General features: G+C 31.8%; 1 protein-coding gene across 1 annotated transcript in view; it reads right to left on the bottom strand.

Moving 5' to 3' along the window:
- Window positions 1-22,866, bottom strand: part of LOC144850355 (amyloid-beta precursor-like protein) — a 34,265-nt gene that overhangs the window by 2,835 nt on the left and 8,564 nt on the right. The window contains exons 3-9 of the mRNA XM_078707628.1: window positions 7,512-7,641; window positions 6,763-7,026; window positions 2,468-2,703; window positions 1,822-1,980; window positions 1,375-1,603; window positions 1,074-1,286; window positions 167-276 (exon numbers count right to left, since the gene is read on the bottom strand). Of these exons, the coding sequence (XP_078563754.1) occupies window positions 167-276; window positions 1,074-1,286; window positions 1,375-1,603; window positions 1,822-1,980; window positions 2,468-2,703; window positions 6,763-7,026; window positions 7,512-7,641 (1,341 nt within the window). The remainder of the gene's footprint in view (window positions 1-166; window positions 277-1,073; window positions 1,287-1,374; window positions 1,604-1,821; window positions 1,981-2,467; window positions 2,704-6,762; window positions 7,027-7,511; window positions 7,642-22,866) is intronic.

The raw sequence follows: 22,866 nt of genomic DNA, 5'->3' as shown, positions 1-22,866 counted from the left end.
ACATCATCATCATCATATCATCGTATGGGCACATCATATTTGTTTGTCACAGATATTATAGACAGAGCTTAAGACTGGATTGTCACCTGTATAATTATCAGGACAGTGGAAAACAATTCAAAAACTGTCCCTTTGAATGTGCCTAAATAAAATAATAACAAATTACCGTTGTATCGTGGAAAGCTGGTGCTAACTTTCCACTTGGTTTTTGCGGTCGTTTTATCAGTTGAGACTGGAATTCTTTTATAATGGTTTTCCCTGGTAGTTTCTTAATGGCTGTAAAGTACAAAAACAACGCCGTAATTATTATAATTTCCTAGAAAGTATAACAAAGATGAGAAAAAATAAAATAAAAGGACACATAGTAGAAAAATCCATTACAGGAATTCAAGCACTGTTGTACATTATATGCTGATAATACTTGCAAATCCAAAACACTTAATGTTGAAAAATAGCACATAAACCTGCCACGTTGTACAAGATGGATCGCATCGGAATCTCTCCTGACAGCTTGAGGACAACCAATATGAATTTGCAGCGTTTCTCATCTCTCTCCTCTAGGGCCTACTCATTTCAATATTTTTTTGTTTTACAAATTATCATTAACAGTTTGAAAAGCGTATATATTGGAACTTGGCTGTTTATTAATACACAATTGCTTCCAATAAATGTCACATAAATGAGCTAGCTACCAAACTAAAACAATAATTGTAAACACATTTTTTTTACTATGAGGGTTTGGTGTTGGTAATGTTGAAAAATTGAGTGCTGTAGATGGAGCTGGGGTTCAATTAGGCATTAGAAATCAGCACTGTTGACTCTTATGGCAGCCCCTGCATCTAGTATATTGGCATATTGGCTTATACCTCTCCTCTGGTTAAGGTGGGCACTAGATGAGAGAAGCCCTTGATCAATGATAGGACCAATCAAGGTGCTTTAAACAGTGCTGGCTTAGTTTCATCCATCATTCAGATGAATGTAATACTAATTGACATTGCCGTTCACGACATAAGTTGGTCATAACAAAAAATGATAAAAGAAACAGTAATCCTTGAGACATTACCAATACTTACATTGTGTTTTGAGTGGTTTGGTTGGGGCTGGGTCAGGTTGCAATAACTTTGTCGTCGCTTCTGATTGAACAATTTCAGATTTTGATGCAGTAACTTGATCAATTATTAAGTCAGGATTAATCTCTGGTGGTCTTTGGTCCAAGTACTGTGGTGGGACTGGTTCAACCCGTAGGAGAGGTCGGATATGTTCTGTGTCATCTCTCACTAATGAATCTGAATAAATAAATCGTGTTAATTAGCTACACATCACAAAATTGTTTATCTTTTATCTAATAAAATATATAAATAAAAAGTCCCATACCAATATCGCCCTTTATCGCAGCATACACATCAGGTTTTTTTCTAATCATATCAATAGCATTCTCCAATGAGGAGTCCATCTGCTTCATCTGCGTTAACAACAGAGGGCGCTTTTCATCAGCCATAGATGGATCGACATCTTGCAGATGTTGGTAGTGGTTTAGTATATGTTCTCTATGTTTCTTGATGGCTTTTACAAATCTTTGTAATGTCTGAAGAACTGCATCAGACTGGGAAATAAAATACATAGGTATTATTAATACAGTAGAACTTTGGGACAAAATACATTCATGCGAAATAAACACTAAGACAATATAAATTTTAACACTATGGCCTACCTCTAGTCAGTAGACAACATGCTCTATTAAGGGGACACTACTGTATGTCTGGTCTCACTGATTAGCTCCCCCAGAAACAAGTAAACAAGAAATAATCAATATATTGATACCTTTGGTGTTTTATCAGTCAACAGTGCTGTCAACTTCTTATACATCTTATTGCGTCTGTCTGTCAGTAGTCCACTAACTCTGTCTTCGTGTACAGTACGTAGGCCTTTACGCTCAGATTCAGCCTCCACTTCTAAGGCATTCACTGTCTTCTGGAATTGCTGTCAACAAAAAAGTAATTATTTTGAAATTATTCTGTACATATTTATCAGATTTGCATTATTACAATTTGATAAAATAATTTGTATTGTTAGGTTAACAACTGAAGTATACATGAAACTCCTCTTGCAACTACTTTAACTCACAACTAATCAAACTCGCAACTAATTAAACTCGCAACTAAGTAAACTCCCAACTAATTAAACTCGCAACTAGTTAAACTCCTAACTAATTAAACTCCTAACTAATTAAACTCGCAACTAATTAAACTCGCAACTAATTCAACTCGCAACTACTTAAACTTGCAACTACTTGAACTCACAACTACGTGAACTTGAAACTACTTAGACTCGCAACTAATTCAACTAGCAACTAATTACACTCGCAACTAATTCAACTCGTAACTAATTAAACTCGCAACTAATTAAACTCGCAAATAATTAAACTCGCAACTAATTCAACTCGCAACCACTTCAACTCGCAACTAACCTCTCTCATGGACTGTTTCATCTTCTCAGCAGCTTTTGGATCTTTCTTCATCATCGTTTCGTAACTTTTCTCTGCAGACTGCCAATCTTTCATGACCTTTGACATCTTATCCTCTTCCTTCTTGATTATGCGTTCTCGTGCTTCAATAAACTGCTCGTGTTCGTCACCTGTGTTGTCAAACTTCTCTTGGAAGTACGGGTCTTTTGTGATCGCTTGCTTGGTTGTTACAGTTACAGCTAAAACACAAACAGTTTCATTAAAATTAAAGATGGCTAAATGTATAATTTATTCAGGTTTGTGAATGAGAAAAAAAATAATTGATTCCTAATAACCATTTAGGGATCAGGGAAAAAGTTCTTCTACTGCAGTTACTGCAGTAACTACATTTTGACCACGCTTTTACAATTATTTTCTGGTTTATCACACACACTGTTTATTGCAGCAACTGCCTCATAGATTTCTATAATGAAGGAAAAAGTAACTGTCAGAATAAATTTGACTTGATCCTTTACTATTATTACTGTACTCAATGGATGATAATTATGCTATTAAGACAAAATAATATATGTATACGATGATAATTTATACTACCTATCTTTACAACTATCATTCATTACGTTTTTGTCATAAGACAGATCACGTTTAGTATATTACCGTTCATTTAACAAACTAAAATATTTTTAATATCGGATCTGATGATAGATCGCTGATGAAATTTCTAGCAATATGAATAACTTGTAGTCATGAATAAGAATATTGAAGTTGAAGGGGTCATACGTTCAAGGGGTAATCTAAAGATGTAGCACATAGTATGATGGGTAATTATAAAGCATTACGGGTAATAATCAAGCATTCTGGGTAATTATCAATCATTCTGGGTAATTATAATATCAAGTATTCTGGGTAATTGTCAGGTATTCTGGGTAAAGATTGGGTGAAGTTGCAATGCAACAATAAAAGATAAAAATTAATAAGAACAGATTTTAAGAATTCTTTTTTTGTTATATTGGAATAAATAGCATTACAAGCATCTAGATAGTTCATTAGGATGACATGTTTTAAGTTTTTAGATTGCGTTATCAATAAAAGGTGGACTATCTCACATGAAATGGCAAGGAAAGAATTTGTTGATGCCTTTACATCAAAAGCAAATTTACACTTTAAGGCATAACACATCCTATCCTAGTAAAAGAGGTACCCCAAGGCTGCCGATAAATGCTAAACACATCCAAGCGTCATGTGATACAACATCAGTAGCCTAAAGCCAATGCATTCTAGAAAACCTTATTCCCAGGCCTGGTGTCACAATGCATCAAACTCCTAGTAGTAGGAGGGGCAGTTGAAAGCTGCATAAACAACGGTATACATAATTGATCATAATCTCCATACTAATCAATGCGTTTCACAGCTCCGCACCTTGCATGCGAGATTGTAGTAAATTGCTAAGTTTACATCCTAGCTTTTTATGTTGTTTCACGTTGTTCATTATTTTGGTTCGTGTTACTTATTATATTTTTTCACGTTGCTTATTATGTGTGTTCACGTTGACACTTCTTGCATATTAATCAGCATAAACTGTAATAAACTTTGTGCCCACGTTATTTTAAATTCATTATCCGTTGCTGACATACATTTATCATTTTCTTCAAAGATTTATTGTCCCTCAAAATCATGAAAAATGGAGATTAATTAAATCAGACTTTGAATAGGTTATTTTGTAGTTTTAATAAAATTAATCAGTAGAAAGAAAAATGAAAAACAATTAATTTTTTTTTTTAACTGATAAAATGACATAATAAACTGAACCAAAAATCCATTGGCTGGCAGCCAATTCGACTATTTTTTTCTTTATATTACAGTTTTTTCAGGTAAATGCAATTTTATCTATTATGTGACATTAAAATGGCATATTCAACAAAAAAAATGTTCAGGGGGACAACAAACAATACTGTGTATTTTACTTTGTGTTCTAAACATTTTACTGATTTTATTCTATTTTTATATTAAGTTGCCACATGAGAAAAACAAATTTTAAATCTTTCGTTGAATTATGTGACAATAAAGTTTAATATCTTGTTGTATCTTGTATCTTGTATCTTAATCTTAAATGTACAGGTGTGTATACTTTCTTCTTTAAATTTAAAGTGAATTAAAAAAAAAACATTACATAAGTTGATACATTGATAATCAAAAATGACTAATTAATCAATGTTTTAATACAATGCACACTTCATTCAAAAGAGAATCTACACTTGAATTTAAATTCAGTATAAAGCGCAAAAAAACAAAGAAGATCAAACATGCCGACAGTGAGAGGATAAAGCGTCCAATTAATTGACGTCAATTAAGCACAAGTAATATTTCTTTACGTTTGACAAGTTATAATCTTGCAAGGCTTTTACCAGAAACGCCGGTAAAATCTACCTTTTTAAATAATTTATTCTTCGATCCTTGCAAAATGAAAAACAAGAGCTTAATATAGTATACTAAGTACCGATAGTTAATTTTGTGAAATTTAGTAAAAGGTTAAATGCAGACACATTTGCATAATTACAGTAGATAAAGCTCTGTCTACAAACTTTATGTGACAACAAAATGTAATGTGCCCATATGTGGACATGATGATGTCATACCTACTATATTTGGGCATATCACTACTATATATGGGCATATCTTTACCATATTTGGGCACATCACACACTAGTTTGATAGTGTAGACAGAGTTTAAGACTAGTATCTACTTTACTATTCAAATACTTGATAATTATTATAAATGGCTGTAGGAAGTGAACATTATTGTGAGCAATTGATTTCAACAGAGCAACCTGCAAGGCAGCTGGATTTCGCTACGGTCCAATTGTCGTGACGTCGGTCTTGTATGTAAAAGGTCATGGATTCGGATCATTCGGAAGGTCAATTCTCGTTTGTGGTTGAATACCTCCATTCTTAAATTTCTGACATAATCCTATATTTGTACAAATACATTCTTGTTTTATTACCTTTTTGCTATTGTAATTTTTAGTCGTAATAATAGATTAAACCAAAGTGCCTACACAGAATTAAATATCAAACAGTTGTATCAATATTTTATTATTTTGTACTGTGGTTGCCTATCCAGTGCTATGTTATTGATTTTGCATGAAACAAGGACATTTAGTGAAAGAAATTTTAATTATAATCAGAAAGAATAGAGACTCTGGACCGGTCATGGACATGCCATTCATTCCAGAAATGTCAGGAGATTCTGTCACTTCTGGAGACTTCATGTCACTTCCGAAGATTCTATGTCCCTCACTTGAGACTCCAGGTTACTCGTGGAGACTTTATGTCACTTCCGATACTATATGTCACTCGCTAAGACTTCAGGTCACTAGCTAAGACTTCAGGTCACTCGTGGAGACTTCAGGTCACCCGTGGAGACTTCAGGTAACTCACTAAGACTTTGGGTCACTTACTAAGACTTCAGGTCATTTAAAAGATTTGGACAGTTACATCAATTACCCTAAGAATAACTTAGACACACGGCTAGTATTAGCAGTGTATTAACAGTTATACAACACACCCTGAGGTATTACAGCAATATAACCATTGAATATATAGCCAATCTTCATCGTTAGCCTTTTCTGGCATCAAGGATTATCCAATCAAATCATCCGATTCACAACATTACATGCAGTAATATTAGTTCACTGCAATTTACACTGTAAAAAAGTCTTGAGCCAAATTTATGCTAACGTTGAATACTCCCATAATGCCGCTGAATTGGTGAAATAAATCACAGAAATCACTTTCGACTGACATTAATTATTTTTTTCTTCATAAAAGTAGTTGAAAATAAAAAAAATGCCGAGGTTGTGACTTTTATGTTAAAGAGTATGATGGGATTTATCTCCACATTTACATCTGCCAAATTTGTATCTATTTCCATATGTAATTTCTTATATTTAGTATTTAGGGATCATGTCAGAATAATTCTACGGCAATTGCAACATTTTAAAATGAATTTAGTTTGTTTTAATGTAGAAGTTTATGAGGCAGTACTATAATAAAACAGTGTGTATGATTACCAAAAAAATCTTGTTTAATATTTAATAATTACATAAACAGGTTAAAGAGTACACAAATTATATTTCCTGCAGTAACTGCAGTAAATGTTTATATGGTCTATATAGGTTACATGAGGATATTTAGTTTTGAAAAAGCTCTACTGGAATACAAGGAACTCATTCCTTTGTCAAATGTTTTGTTAGTATCACATTGATGAATTCAAAACAAGTTAACATAAACATACACACCTGGCGAACTTTCTACGACCTCTTGCGGCAGCGGTGATGGTGTTGCTTCGTTTGGAGGAGGGCAGCAAACAAACTCCACACCACTAAAGTTGGCTTTGCATGGTTGAAGCATTCCGTAGTCATGTAATATCCAGCTATTTGTCGCGCACTCCTTCGTGGCTTGATCCCGCCAGTCGTCGTGGCTCATGCAGAGTTGTTTATCGTGCATATGTGAAAACCGACATTCTTGTGGTACCATTAACGCATCGCTTATAAATTCACCAACTGTAATAATAATAATGTTCAAAATATATTGAAAATGCATTCTTATGTTATGGTGCAGTAAAAATTGCTAAGGTTACAAGAAGGCTAGCTCACATATTTTGACAAATGTAGGTACCTTTTGACTCTTAATTGTGGGTAAATTATGCCATGCCATTAGGATTTTGACATTTCATAATGATCACAAGCGACATGTATACTGTCTATACAATATTAAGGGATCATGTCAAAATGATTCTACTGCAGTTACTACATGTTTATGATACAGTCACTGTAATAAACAATGTGTATGATACCACAAAAGAGCTAAATAACAGGTTAAAGGGTAAACAAAAATGTAATCACTGCAGTAACTGCAGTAACACATTTTGTACTGCAGTAACATACAAGTTTATAGTTTATGACGCAGTCACTAATAAAATGCTAAATAATTGCATAAACAAAATTTAGTTACTGCAGTAACTGCAGTTGAATTAGGTTTTCCTTACCTAAACATCTAATAGGAACTACAGTATGTTTATCAAAGCATTTGCTTTGTCCAATTGGACACCAATTCGTTATTGTCTCTTCTTTATTTGCTTCAACAAAATATTTGATAGATCCCATATTACCATACATCTGTAAAAAAAAACAAAGTTCACACTCAATAATTATGATAATCTAAATATACAAACAAAATCTAAAAGGAATTAATGTAAACACACAGTTATTATTATTCTTTTTAGTATTAAATTCAAAGTATTAACATTAAAAATTTATAGATTTAAAAGTAGGTGAAAATAGTAATTTATATTTTACTTATAGGAACTTCAATAATGTATCCTAGTTTTAAAAGGCAATATCATTAAAAATAGAAAGTCACCAAAGTTAAATGGACGAGGGATTCATTTCATAGAACCTAGATATAGATACGCTACATTTCAATTTCTTTATTCACATTTGTCTGGTTAATACATTTATTTTATAGTTTAGGTCCAAAGATACATCACAGAAACAAACACTAATAAATGAAAAAACAGTTCAATTTTATTATTCATAATATGCCAATACTTATTATTATTAATAAAATATCATTAATATAAATCTTTTTAAGATCAATTTTGAAGTGACTGAGGTCTGCAAAATGGACTGGAAATAAATTCTTACTCCACTCTCTTTATCCCTCTTTTTAAATAAACATATTTTATACAGTGTGATTATATAGCAGTTTAATTTTGAATTTAAAAAAAAGAGGAAATCTTAGTGAATAGGACAAATCCCCTAGCATGGCCATCCTTATTTTAATTCAGCTTGTCAAACGTAAAGTAACATTCTATTAAAATCTGCAGTTTGTATACAGTAGTGAATCTTAAAATCATCCATTTCTTCAATCTATTATTCACCTGTTTCTTATTAAATTATCCCACTATTTTATCATTATTATCTATGGACAACCTCAATGTCAAAAGTCAATTAGAACAGAATCCCCTTGGGAGCTGAATTATTAAACTATCATCATAAAAAAATGTTGTGTTCGGCGTAAAATAATGTTTTTGCAACATAGAAATAGCCAGAGGCAAAATTCAAATAACCCCAAGTTTTAATTTGTCATCAAAGATTTTCTTCAGGCATCTGGTACGATATTGTTAAAACATTGCAAAAAGATATTTTCTCTTAAGTTTAGAACAAGTTTAAAACATGGTTAAATAATGAATAAAATAATATTTATATTTTAGCAGTGAACAGAATTCCTACTGATAACAAAATACCTTTACAATTAGATAACAAGGCAGGAATGCTCTACAGACTCCTGAAATCAGTATGATACGTGTTCTCTGATTGGATGATGCCTATCAAAACACACCCTAAATAGCATGATATCTGACGCACTATTGGATGTCAACATTTATATACAGTACACAACCATATGATGTAAACATTGTAAAAACAGATCATTTTATTTAAGAAATAAAATATAAGACAATTATCAAAGGAGTAATAACAGAATATTTACAGTTTAATTGTAGAATGTAATAATTGTTGTTGTTTATTTCTGTGCTAGTCTGAGTTGACCAACTAGCATTGGTGTTTAGCACCTGTTTGGTCTTTCCTTGCCTTTTATATTTGTTTTTTTTATGTATTGTATAAAATTGAATAAATAAAAAATAAAAATAAATAAAATTTGTTTGTATTTGTATTTCTCACTTTGGAATTCCGATGGGTAAAATCGAAAAATTACATTCATTGCAAATGTTTGTATAATACCTTTTGAGATTTGTTTTCTTCATTTATTAAATTTCCAAATAATAATAAATATAAATGTAATTGTTAGTTTGATATAAGAATTGAATATACAATTTTCACAATTGAAAATAAAATTTATGTAACCATACCAACTCAATTCAATCCACCAATATTTTGTAATTACAAAAAACAGTCTTTCACTCAGTGAAACGTGTAATTTGTTATTTCTAATTTTCAAGTTATGCTTTAATGGTTCTAGGCTCAGTCTACCTGCCACATACATTTAAGATTTGATACCCCGAGCTACGACGATGACGACGTGAACTTAACGGACATTTAAGTCTGACAGAATCCTTTATCATGGATTAGATATTAGAAAGCAACCTCAGTTAGCATTCCTTACATCATTTCACTTTCTTTCTCGTTCTCAAAACAGAAAATGGTGATTTTGTCTACTATGTGTCTACTTAACATTTTAGCATCTTGGAAAGACATAGCCTTGAGTAGGTAGTGCCCACTCAATGACGGGTTCATAGACCGTACCACTTATTTGTAGTATTCGAAGATATGAATAAAAGATCAAAGTTTATACCCAAATATGGCACGAAGTAATACTTCAATAGTGGTACAGTACTATGTTTGAAAATGTAGAAATTGAATTTTGCCAGGAATTGACACCAGGTTTCTGGATTTAGAAACTGCCCACCCACAGTGCCACTATTGCAGTTAATTAAAATTGATAACAAAAAATTATTATTTCATTCAGTCTTATATGATGAAATTATCAATGTTGATTACACTAGAAATATTATAGTTTGGTGATAATGTAGACAAACGATGACGAGATACATTTTAAAAGGAATGTTATTACTTGATTTTCATAAAAATGTTGACATTTACATTAAATAAATGTTTCAGAGCTTTGCCTTAATTTTCATTATGTTGACAGACAGTACTAAAACAAACCTATGACAAACTAATATGTACAAAGAGGAATTTTTTTGTTCTGGTATGTTGTAAAAGGACAATTTCTGAACAGAAACAAAATCACTTTTAACATTAATTATTAAACTTAAATTTGGAATTAAATAAATTAAATTGAAAATGTGACAATGATCAGTAGACGATATTGCATGTTTGCCTCAAAACGTCAAATGTGATATTTCATGCATTTCAATAAAACTTTCACATAAATTATTATTAAAACCCTGATCAGCGATATTAACACTAAATGTTGCTTATTAGCGGACGCCTACACTATGGCATTGAGTAAAAGTAGAGAAGGAAATTGCACCGCAGTCCACATGTTGATGGAAATCATTTCAATGCTGCTTGTAAAAATCTGCATTTTTTTAAAAATATTTTTAAATTATTAAACATGAAATTATAAATCGTGCTGGTAGGATTGAAAAATAATGAAAAATAACAGAATTATTATTGCAAAGGCCTTAATGAATATATCAGTATTAGCAATCACAAATTTTACTCTTCCATGACAATTAAAAAAAAAATCTACATCAGTTTCGTATCCTTTATACCCTTTTGTAAGTTGTTTTTAATCCATTTACAATACATAAATTCAACAACATTAATCTACAGTAGCTATAAATATTCATTAAACAGAATTACATCACTATAATCACTGCTTCTTAATAATTGCACATTGTCATCATAATCTCATCATAATCATTGTCATCATTATCTCATCACAATCATTGTCATCATCATAATCATTGTCATCATCATTACCGTGTTATAATCATCATAATCATAATAATTAACATGTTATTCATTTTAGTAACTTTATTTCAAATCATATGAGCTAAAACACACGCAATATAACCTAAAAAAATCCTCATGACTAATGCGTTTCTATGGTTACGTACAACGATATCAGCATCATGATATATGTGTGAGTGTCGGATTCACCATTAGCTGTCTTAATTACAACATGTTGTGTCATTCTTAATGTCAGCGAGTGCTCTACCAATAGTTAGATCAAGTTCCAGAATCATCAGCAAACTGTATGGTTGGGACATGTCATTTCCTTCTAAGTGTAACTCGGTTGGTGGATCCTCAACCAGTTCAATTGACTCACCGTTGAGGAGCTATAGCACTGATTGAGTGATGACTGTTGCATGCCATGTGACCCACAATCGTCCAATCAAATGACTGGAATTTATTTAGGTGTTATATAATTTGTTATAGTGAACCATCACACAGCAGCACCCAAGAGCGGGTACCCCACCATTCCCCATGTGCTTTAATATAATTTTGACCACTATATTGGATCCAAGATGGTGGTTAATGTTGAAATGTCATAAAAACCTTCCCAGTAGAATTCTGGTAATTTTGATATCCCATGTGTATGGATGGTGCAGATAGGAAAAATTAAACATTAAACATATACACTCTCTCTTATATTTATAAATAATAACTCTTGGTGACCTCATACTGTCATAACTCATGAAATCTTTCAGGAATATTATAAGCCAAGTGAGGTTTTTGATGAACTACATTTTATGACTTTACCGATCAATTTTATCTGTTGATATCAATATTGTTATATGAGCAGAACATGTATCAATAATAGGTATTGGCTCTAAAAAAAGATAGAATTCACGTAAACTGAATCCAAACGAAACTAGGCAACAGTAGGAATCATCAAATAAAACCAAACTGCTGAACAGAGTGCGAGGTCACATGTCACAACGAATAAACTTCACGTGAAGCAATACAGGTTTCTGAAATTGAAAGAGCTTTAATGGCCAATAAAGGTTGTTAGTTGGCTGTCAATATTCGACTTAACAGTTGCATAATTGCTGAATACAAGCACGAACGCACAGTATTATTAGAAGATTATAAAAAACGTAGCCAACAATCCGCAATGAACAAAATTAATAAAATCCTAAAGGTTTCCTCAGAATATTGAGGTTCCCCGGAGTTTTATTGTATTGTATTGTTTATATAAACAGAAAGGTAATTTACAATTTAAGTTTAGATAAAAGAAACCGGATTGAAAAGACGTGTTTTAGTATAAAATATAACTGAAAAATTCTTCATGCAGTTTCATTTCCAGGATTTCATCATACACGTTGACAGAATACCTAAACGGGCAACACGACCGCAGATATTAATTTCGATTCGAATCTAAAATGGCTAAAAAATGATTAGTAATATCAAGTAATTTGAAACATCTGCTCCAATAAAATGACAATTTCCCGACTTGATTTACAAAATCTTACGTGGTCTGCATAATTGCGACGATTCATTTTCTCAAGTTGTTAACTCAGGAATCTGCACGACTATTTATTATTATTTATTGCTCGTAAACACAAATTCAAATTTGTACATATCGTTGCAACTTAATGCGCTATGCTGTAGTGAGTCTCGTTGTAGCCTAGTTTAATGATATTATGTAGGTTATCAATAAGATTTTGTACTAAGTTTACTAAGAACTTAATATGTCGTATTAGAAACTACTTATAAAACGAAAAAAAATAATTGTTTTACACAGAAAATACAAGCGTGTCGCAGCCACCCACCCCTAAAGAAAATAAAAAATGTAAAAATATTTTAATAAGTTACAGTTGACTGAGAAAATTGCTTTGACATACATGACATATTATGTGAGGTACAAGTAATTATTATGTAAAAAAAAAGAAAAAGTTTAAGAAGTTATTTAATCAAATATGCCTGATTACTTGATATCGCTATCATTTATAGCACAGATAGCTTGATATATCGCTAGAAAGCACGGTTTCACAATGCATTATGGGAAGAAATTGGGGAAAACAACAACAAATCGATAGCGAATGTTTCCCCCACTTTCTGCATCACACAAGCCTTTTCATCGTTATCTACAGTAAACCCTTTCATCTATTTAAAATTGGAAATTATGTCATCTACTTAAATCTAAATTAAATAACCCAATAAATATGTTAATCATTTCCGTTTGAAATATGCAATAGCTAATGCAATGTTTTCTTAACACAAAACCTGTACTTAATCCCAAGATCAAGCCTAATCCATTATAATAATCCCTTTAATCTCGTACCACTTGTTCAGCTCAATATGGCTGCATACACAGGACATTGGATTAAGGAGCTACAACAACATAACAGACCAGTTGTTGAAACGATAATCCAAGTAGAATTCCTAAAATATTTTATGGTCAACTTTTCATCATTCTATACTGACAAAATAAAACGTTGAGTGGCCGAGCGGTTAAGACAGTGGAACCGTAATACATAGCCTCATGACACAAGAAGCAAATTCAAGCTCACTAGCTCTATAGTTTTGGTGGTAGAACAAGTCTTCTCGAATAAGGACTATAAACCGTAGGTCCAGTGTACACATCTAGCTCATGTGCACTTTAAAAAACCTAGTAATACATCTTGTATTCTAGCATTTGTACAGTATTTGTCAACATTTGTTGAAGAACAGGGTTGTTGGGTCCCTCCACCTGGATTCCCGCTATCTGTAAAGTTACGCATAAATGATTATTCATCCTCTATCAAGCACAATGTCAATCCTTTTCATGAAGCAAGCATATCAGATTTTTTTTCTTCAATATGTCGGTATCTGTATTTTAATTATAGAACTTAAAAACATTATGTCACAACATCCGAAATTTAAAACGATAGAACATGAAAACATAAAATCAAAAACATTTTTTTTAATACTTTCATTTTTTCTTTTCAAGAGATTTCAATCTAAAGACAAAGGATTATATCCACATCATTATTAATACAGTATTGTAATATAAAGGGTACTATAAATCATTTTCATTTAATAATAATATTATAAGAATCTAGCTATACCACATTGTATACATTTACATCTCCATCTTATTTTTTTAAAGACAAAATAACAACATGATTCAGATTTCTCCGAAACGTCTTGACATTTTCTAATGGATCAATAAGGAAACCTTGGAATTGTGTGGGGGACTATTACGTTGTGCGTCCACGTCAAGATGCTATCACATCCTGCTCAACAGGACGATATTGACAATATATGATAAGTTAATTAGTAATCATGGAAAATAGCCAATCAAGGAGTGACTCAAATGCAGATGACTTAAGTGTAAGCAAGTATAAGTAATTAAAAAGCAATAGGATTAATTTAGTAATAATGTTGGGAAATATTAAATAAAATATTAATAACATATTGATGAATATTTAAATGCTATAATCAATATGTATTAGTCTTAAATAATAACAATGCTGTAACACTGGTTCAATCGCAGTTGATATACAAAATGTATACGCAAAAACCTAAATAAAAATGTCAATAACCATTAACATATTATCACAGCTTAATCCTATGATAATAATAATTATTATACATTTATATGATTGCGATAACATATCACATTATGTTTTGGTGGTAGTATGGATTTGAAAATTATAATTGTTAGCATTAAATGCTGCTAATGATAACGAGATAAAGCAACGAAACATGTACAATTATGAAACCCTGGGATTAAAAAAAAAGTTCTAATATGGTAAATTTTGGAAAGTAGCATCTAGGGTCTAACTAACAGGAAGCCACAATTACATCGATAAAAACAATGCAATTATGATCGTAAATTTTGTCAAGGCTCTAAAAAAAACAAATTGTACCAAGGCCTTTGGTTTATCAAAATTTGCTCTCAACATTTATAGTTTTCCTAATTTTGACTAGAATTGTTACAAAAATCTGAAAAAGGGCAAGAGAAGTGGAAGATGAAATATTTGTATTTCAACCTAATTCATTTAAATTCATTTGTATTAATTTAGTTAGTATTTGTATTATTTGTATTTTTTTTTAAATCTATGAATTTTTTTTATTATTGTTGGCAATAAAAGCAGTTTATTTGTTAGGGCCTATGCTTGCTCCGAGCGAAAATTTGTGAAATATATATTATTACAGTATTATTTTTATGATTTTTTAAGTTGAATAATTTACGTTTTTAGTGGATCTATATTTATCTATTACATTATTTTTTTAACAATGGCTTTATTGTGCTACAGTACGTGCCATTGTAGTAATACTGCCAAGGCTAAAACGGTATATAACATTTTTTTTCATTTTTAAAGAAAAGAACAATTCAATGCAATTTTCCAAGGACAATCAATCAATATTAATTACAGCATAGCTACTGTCATGACAGGAAAATGAACAAGTTTTTTTTTTAAACATCCTAACCACAAAACAACTATGAGTTAACTTTTTAATTAATCTTGACATGTTTTTATGAAAAATGTTTAAGATCATTTAGTTTTGTTCAACAAATGGTGATTGTTTTAAAACAAATAAGTAATTATCACTGTTTTTTAATTAATTTTTACACATTATCATGATTACTTCTTTTACTTCCTTCCATCAATAGACAGATGAAGGTAAATCACTTTATTACTGTCACTTTTGTTTTAAGACAACAGTTGTTCCTACATTTTGTAATTACATAATTAGTCTGTTAATTAAATATTTGATGACGACCTCAATACTTCCACTAATATAAAGCTCTGTCTACACTATCAAACTATGTGCCTAAATATGGTAGTGGCATGCCAAAATATGGTAGTGATATGATAAGAATGTTTAGAAAATGTACATTTTTTTTAACATTGAGAGCAAACTTTACGATCTTTTAATAAAATATATTGGGCATTGACACATTCATGCAACTCTATAAAAATATATTCCTTTCCTTAACTTTTTGATTTAAAAGAATCACAAAGCTACAATTGCATATACTCAATTTATTCTTCTCACTGCTCTGCTACAGTTCATCGTGCAAACCCAATATAATAGGCAACCCGACAATATCTGACCTTACAGTAGCATTATGCAGTTCTTCATTTAATTTTTACACACCGGTAGTTAAGTATTCCGTACAGAGTCACGCATTATTTAAGTTCATTATAGCATGAAAGGCTTGTTTTGACAGCTCTCTATTTAGATTCACTATATCTTATAGTCCTCATGTCCTTAATCATTAAATTGTTAATTAAGGTTTGTAGTTGACTACCAATAACCATGTTTAAAATTTACAAGAATTATGCTAGTTTATATATCCTGTATAATGGTAATATGTTTATATGCCATGTCACATGGTGGTACTATGTGCATACATTGAGTTTGGTATAGCAATTTTGTTCAAATTGTTGGAACTCTTGGATTATGCTATTCTGTTATCACCAACCGGAGCATTTGAACCTTTTTTTAGTGTACAATCGGGGAAAAAAATAAAAACAGACCTGGATGACATAATTTACTGGGGCCGAGTTCATCGCGGATTAAATGCGCCATCATTGCTTCCCCATACCTCAAAACTAATCCCCAACCCTAGCCAAGATAATCAAGTTATGATAACCTCACGCTAATCCCAGTGTCCAGGCTAGCTAATAGCACGTTACTGCTAAATATAAATCTAAAATATCCTTCCTGCGTCTTACAGCGAGGTTCAGTAAGACAGCCCCCAGGCCCAGCTGATCAATATTGCTAAATATAGATATGACTATCTTTCCTGTAGAGCTAGCCTACAGTTATCATGTGCAATCGGGACAGATATGACAGCTGAGTCTCATGTCTATCAATAAAGAGAATAATACATCCTATTGGCCTACTGACTGGTGCATGGTACGCAGGCCTTAAGACCAAACGGAATGGGAAAGCCTGCCCACCATATTTTCCTTCCTCTGGCCATTGACACTTGTGTAGCCAAAAATAAAATGCAAAGGGAAAGCTTTCCCTCCTCCCTATCCCTCTTCCGAAATTCACCAAGCACCAAGTTATTTCATAGAAGACATCTATGAAACAGGTTCATATGGTCACATATTAATAAAGATCACATGAATGAGGTTGACCTAACCTCTTGGGACAAAGGACTCAACTACAGTATAGTTGGTAGCCTTCGATGGACACATCATGGTCCAGCATGAAGGCCTGTAGTTACCGGGCAATCACCATGCCATCATTAATGGTAGTCTGATTCTTCAAGCTGTTGAGTGGACACTTCATGGTCAAGCATGAAGGCCTGTAGTGGTCAATCACCATGGTCACAGTGCCATCATTTAAAGTAGTCTGATTCTTCAAGCTGTTGAGTGGACACTTCATGGTCGGTGCGACAACTGGCACTGACTGTTACTAAAGGCTGTTGGGTAATGGTTGCTAGGTTGATAACAGATGATACAATTCTAAACAATTATTTGGATATTTTCAGTTATTTATTAATTTAAATGCTATTAGCCCTGATAACATTACCACAGACACTAAAAGGAATATCCATATGTTTCAATGACTACAACATATTACTATTTAATCAAAACCAAAAAAATGAAACTGAAAAAAAATTAATTTGATTTAAAATCGTAATAAAGAGCAAGGTCTTTTCAAAAGACCATTTCCTTTTGAAACTACAAGTTAATAAAAAGTTAAAAAATATTTTATTTATCATCAAACACTCTATATATAGGGATATTTTTGTTTGAATTAGATTAATTCAATACCAACCTGAGCACTAGCGAAGGAACAAAATGCCAGGTTTGTACACTGTATATCAAAACATGTGCAACCATATTTTCTATAAATAATAATTTTCTGACACCATACAAAGCAAAATAGAACAAGCATTATATGTTGACAGATTCCAGTATTGCATTACCTATCCCTAAAGGGGTGCTTTAGAAACATACAAGGGACAGTCTTGTGTAACGCTTGGCTCCCTCCGGCTACGCCACTGAGCTCACAGCACTGGGAATGTCTTGTGTAACGCTTGGCTCCCTCCAGCTACGCCACTGAGCTCACAGCACTGGGAATGTCTTGTGTAATGCTTGGTTCCCTCCGGCTACGGCACTAAGCTCAACACCACTGGGAAATTACTTGTACAATATGTTTGCTTGATCTAAACAACATCTACAAGTCTTCGTAATCTTGCAGCACACTTTATTATATACTATGATAGGATATGACTGTGCAAAAGGTCTATCCCAACTTACAAACAAGTTCCACGTGTACAATGTGTCATGTAAAATATCAATATAAATAAAGATAGTAGATTTCAAAAATAATATACCAACAAAAATGAGTATAAACAATAATTTAGAAATAAAATGTTTGTCTTCTAGACTGATTAATTTAAATATTAATGTCAGTGAAGATCTTTTGTGGTTTTAAATCAATTTGAATAAAGCTCTAAAATCAAATGCTATTTAACCAAAGTCTGCATTTTAAACTTACTTTAACTTTAATCATTTCATCAGTGTCTCAGACACAAATTATATACGCTTACCGTATTTCATAACATTTCTTTATGCTTCCTCTATTTCAAATTATCTCTCATACCTTGTGAGAACATCGCTCTCAAACTTTCCTCTTCTCTACTTTCATTTAATCATAATATTAAAATACATCACCTCTCTGCTTCTAAGTATGCCCTAAGGAACAAGGATCTGTTAAACTTAATGATAAAGAAATGTATTTACACCATGGACTCCTTGATGACTAACTTTTACTAAGATTGAACTTAAGCTATTAATGGTTGACTAATGGGGGGAAGGAGCAAAGTAGGGGATAAAACGTGTGTACTCCACAGATTGTAAAACAAGTTATTTTTTTATAATGGTGTCATGAGGATGTTTACCTTTTAAATGTAATTTTAGTAAACTTCTGAATCAAAGTTTAAAAAAATGCAACTAGTAATAACAAGCAACAAGTGTGTCATAATATAAATAACATCTACAGTAGTATCAGTTAGAGCTTTCTGGATAACAATTTCAATGGACTGGTAAATGAAGGTTGATATTTAAACAAACAATCGATATTCAATACATGGTGTATTTGCATTGAAATGTCTGTCACAGGTTGAACACAAATGCTAAATAGAAAGTGTATAGGCCTCTGATTCTTGCAATCACATTGTTGCGAGTGGCCTAGCGGTTAAGGCAATGGAACCGTTACCCATAGCTATCACGGCTCACTCGTTCCACGGTTTTCTCGGAAACCATAGGTCCAGTAAAGAACCAAAGGAGTAAACATCATGGACAGACGAAAGTTAGAAATGGCATTATGTGATACTTAGGGGAGAAACAGGTTAGTCCACAGGGACATGACCTATGACCCATGGAATGGCGCTATACAAATCATAATATAATAGAGAATATTATTGTGAAGAGATTGACAGTGTGTCTAAAATACAATATAGTAGAACCCTGAATAGAACACTATTATAGAATACAAATCAGTCAATCATGCAAGACCAGGATTTAATTGTCATCAGTCAATTAAATTATTCTAATAATCATATGTATTATTAGTTATCCGCTTGGTATACCAAGCGGATAACTCCTTGTAATTGTATGAGATCAATATTTTTTTTCTGTATTATTCTTCTTTCCTTCCTTCCTTTTTGTGAGTCGTGTTCCTCTAAAATGTGTAAACATAACATTTCATAACTTTGACAACATATGGGCATTTACGTGAAGTTGTGCACCTCCTATTTTTGAATGACGTCATAGTTGCGCAACGTGACTTATGCGCAATTTTATGAATTTCAATGATTGATCATAGATTAAAAACCAAAAGTCATTTAGTATTGACACTTTGACAAAATTTAAGTCATATCAGGGGCAAACTTTCTACGGATTAAAAATGGCATGTTTGACAAGAAGTTACGCGCGCACGCGCATTTAAAATTTCAAAATGCGCAAAATTAATTTCTAATCAACTTTTTACGCGTTTCTTGTCATTTTGAGCATGTCAAAAATTCCCACGGGCGCGCAATTTTTTATGCGCGCGGTGCGCACATAGCGTTAAAAACATATTTTTTTCTCTTGAATTATATTTTTCAAGCCTTTCCCAGTGATTTTGAAAACAATTTAGACCTTTTCCAGTTTAAATAACGCCATACGAACACGTTGAATTAGACAATTCGTGCACGTTTTTTATGAAAAAGCTTAAAAAATCGTCAAAATTATGTCTTTTTTTAAACAGTCATAGTTTCTAAAGTAAACCGTTAACCGTTTATTTTTATTACAAAATCTAGAAGTTGATGAGTTGTAGATATCGGATCATGCATCAATAAGGCTAAAAAAACATTGTGACGTCATCGTATGGCCACACGAATGTAAAATATAGGATTTTTGTCTCTTTCGTTATTGCTCATCACATTCAATGGAGCGCATCGCGCTTATCTGTATTCCTTTTTCTCCTACATTTATATATTGTGTAGGTCAATCAACTTTCTTTAGCATGAGATAAAAATATTTTAATTTTTATGACGTCATCATGCCTAAAAATTTTAATTACGTGGGTCATTAATTTCATCTTTACAGTAAATTTTAATCTGTAATAGCTCGTAAGAATAAAATGTGATAATCACGATTAAAACGTTTTCTGGAAGCTATTGGATTGTAGATACGAATTCATGTAAACATTTTGCCAATCGGATGTTGTGACGTCATCATATGGCCAGTTGAATAAAAAAAGTCGTATTTTCATATTTTGCGTAATAGTTCATCACATTTAAAAGGGTGCGCATCTATATTTTACGTATTCAAATTTCTTCTACACGTTAATATGTTGTTCCTGAGATAATTTCCTTTCTGAAATTGCTATCTAAGTGTTTCATTTTGATACCGTCGCCATGTTAAAAATTGGAATAAATGGCGGGTCCCGTAATTTCACCTATTCTACACTGTATGTAATATGTATACAGCTTATACTGTTTGCATGTATATACTATATGACACAAAATTCAGCACTAACAGCATGTCATATTCTTCAGTTCTTGTCATAATGCCATAATCTTTATCTGTGTGCAATATTCCAACGTATGACGTGCACGTGGCGTTTGTCGTGGTGCGGATAACTAACTCGTCAAAGTGACGAGTTTCATGTCTAGTTATTATTACAAATCCAAAGGTAAATTACTGAAAAAATTACAATGCTTTGGGTATCAGTGGCTGGATCTCAATGGAGATACAAAATAAAATAAGCAAAAAGCTAAATCAAAATTTTAAAGTAAAACAGAGCCAGAAAAATTAGCAGAGCTTTCGAGCAACAATAGCCCTTCATCAGGGCTGTGATTTTTATTACACAGTACCATATATACATGGAAAAATATATACTGAAAAAATGACAATGCTTTGGGTATCAGTGGCTGGATCTCAATGGAGATACAAAATAAAATAAGCAAAATGCTAAATCAAAATTTTAAAGTAAAACAGCCAGAAAAATTAGCAGAGCTTTCGAACAACACTAGCCCTTCTTCAGTGCTGTGATTATTACCATATTACCATTAAACTGTGATGTCATTTATGATTTGTAATCCATAAATACTCAATGAATCATTTCAAATTAATCCATTTTTAATTAAATATCTTAATTTATCAATCTCACAGTGACTTGATATATTTACTACATTTAGTATGTTTCCAAAACTTGAAAATTTAATCCAATTTGAAGTATTAAACTGAAATGGTAATGGTTGTTTTTTCAAGTATGTCGTGAAAAAATTATCAAGTATTCTGAAGAATCTATTAAAATTCCACTTGAAAAAGAAAAATATTCCAACCAACTACAGAAAGTATACCATACTTTAAATTAAAGTAGAATTTAAAAATATTGCTCATTTTGTATGCTATTCTATTATTATTTGTATATGTTTTATTTTGATCTTGGAATAAAAATGTAGATAAAACAATGAATGAACACAGCTATAACAGAAAATAGAAAAAACAAATTACTGAAAACAACAATTTATACCATGTTAATTTTCAACAGTACACATTTCTAGGATATTACAAAATTTCAATTTTATTCAAATTATTCTGTTTAAACTATGGTATTACCATTAAAATATCCACTCTATTCAATTTATTCTGTTTAAACTATGGTGCTATCATTAAAATATCCACTCAATATTCAATATATTCTGTTTTAACTATGGTATTACCATTAAAATATCCACTCATATTCAATTTATTCTGTTTAAACTACGGTTTTACCATTAAAATATCCACTCATATTCAATTTATTCTGTTTAAACTACAGTATTATCATTCAAATATCCACTCATATTCAATTTATTCTGTTTAAACTATGGTATTATCATTAAAATATCCACTCATATTCAATTTATTCCGTTTCAACTACAGCATTATCATTAAAATGTTTATTGTTGAATTTTAATATCTAGACACTGAATACCAATTTACTACTGAATATAAAAAACACTAAACATTTTGTATTCGCAGCGAGTCTGTTTCGTTCAGTTCAACGAAACATAAAATCTGAAAAATATGCATTATAGTCGATTAATCTAGAAGCAATCTGAGATAAGACACTCTAATTTGAACAACTATCATAACCATATGTCATTTACTATGAAGAGCACTGCGGTGTACATTAACATTTTGTGAAATGATGTAAAACAAATATGGTCATAGAAATCTAGAATCGCACACGGTCACAGACTTTATAATTCAACTGTAATTTAATTTAAATAAATATATTCCAAAATGGTCAGAGTTCTTTCTAATTCAACTGTAATTTAATTTAAATAAATATATTCTAAAATGGTCAGAGTTCTTTCTAATTCAACTGTAATTTAATTTAAATAAATATATTCCA

This window comes from Antedon bifida, chromosome 8 (assembly GCF_963402885.1).
Source record: "Antedon bifida chromosome 8, ecAntBifi1.1, whole genome shotgun sequence".
In the NCBI taxonomy this organism is placed as follows: domain Eukaryota; kingdom Metazoa; phylum Echinodermata; class Crinoidea; order Comatulida; family Antedonidae; genus Antedon; species Antedon bifida.
This window is presented reverse-complemented; position numbering and strand designations above follow the sequence as displayed.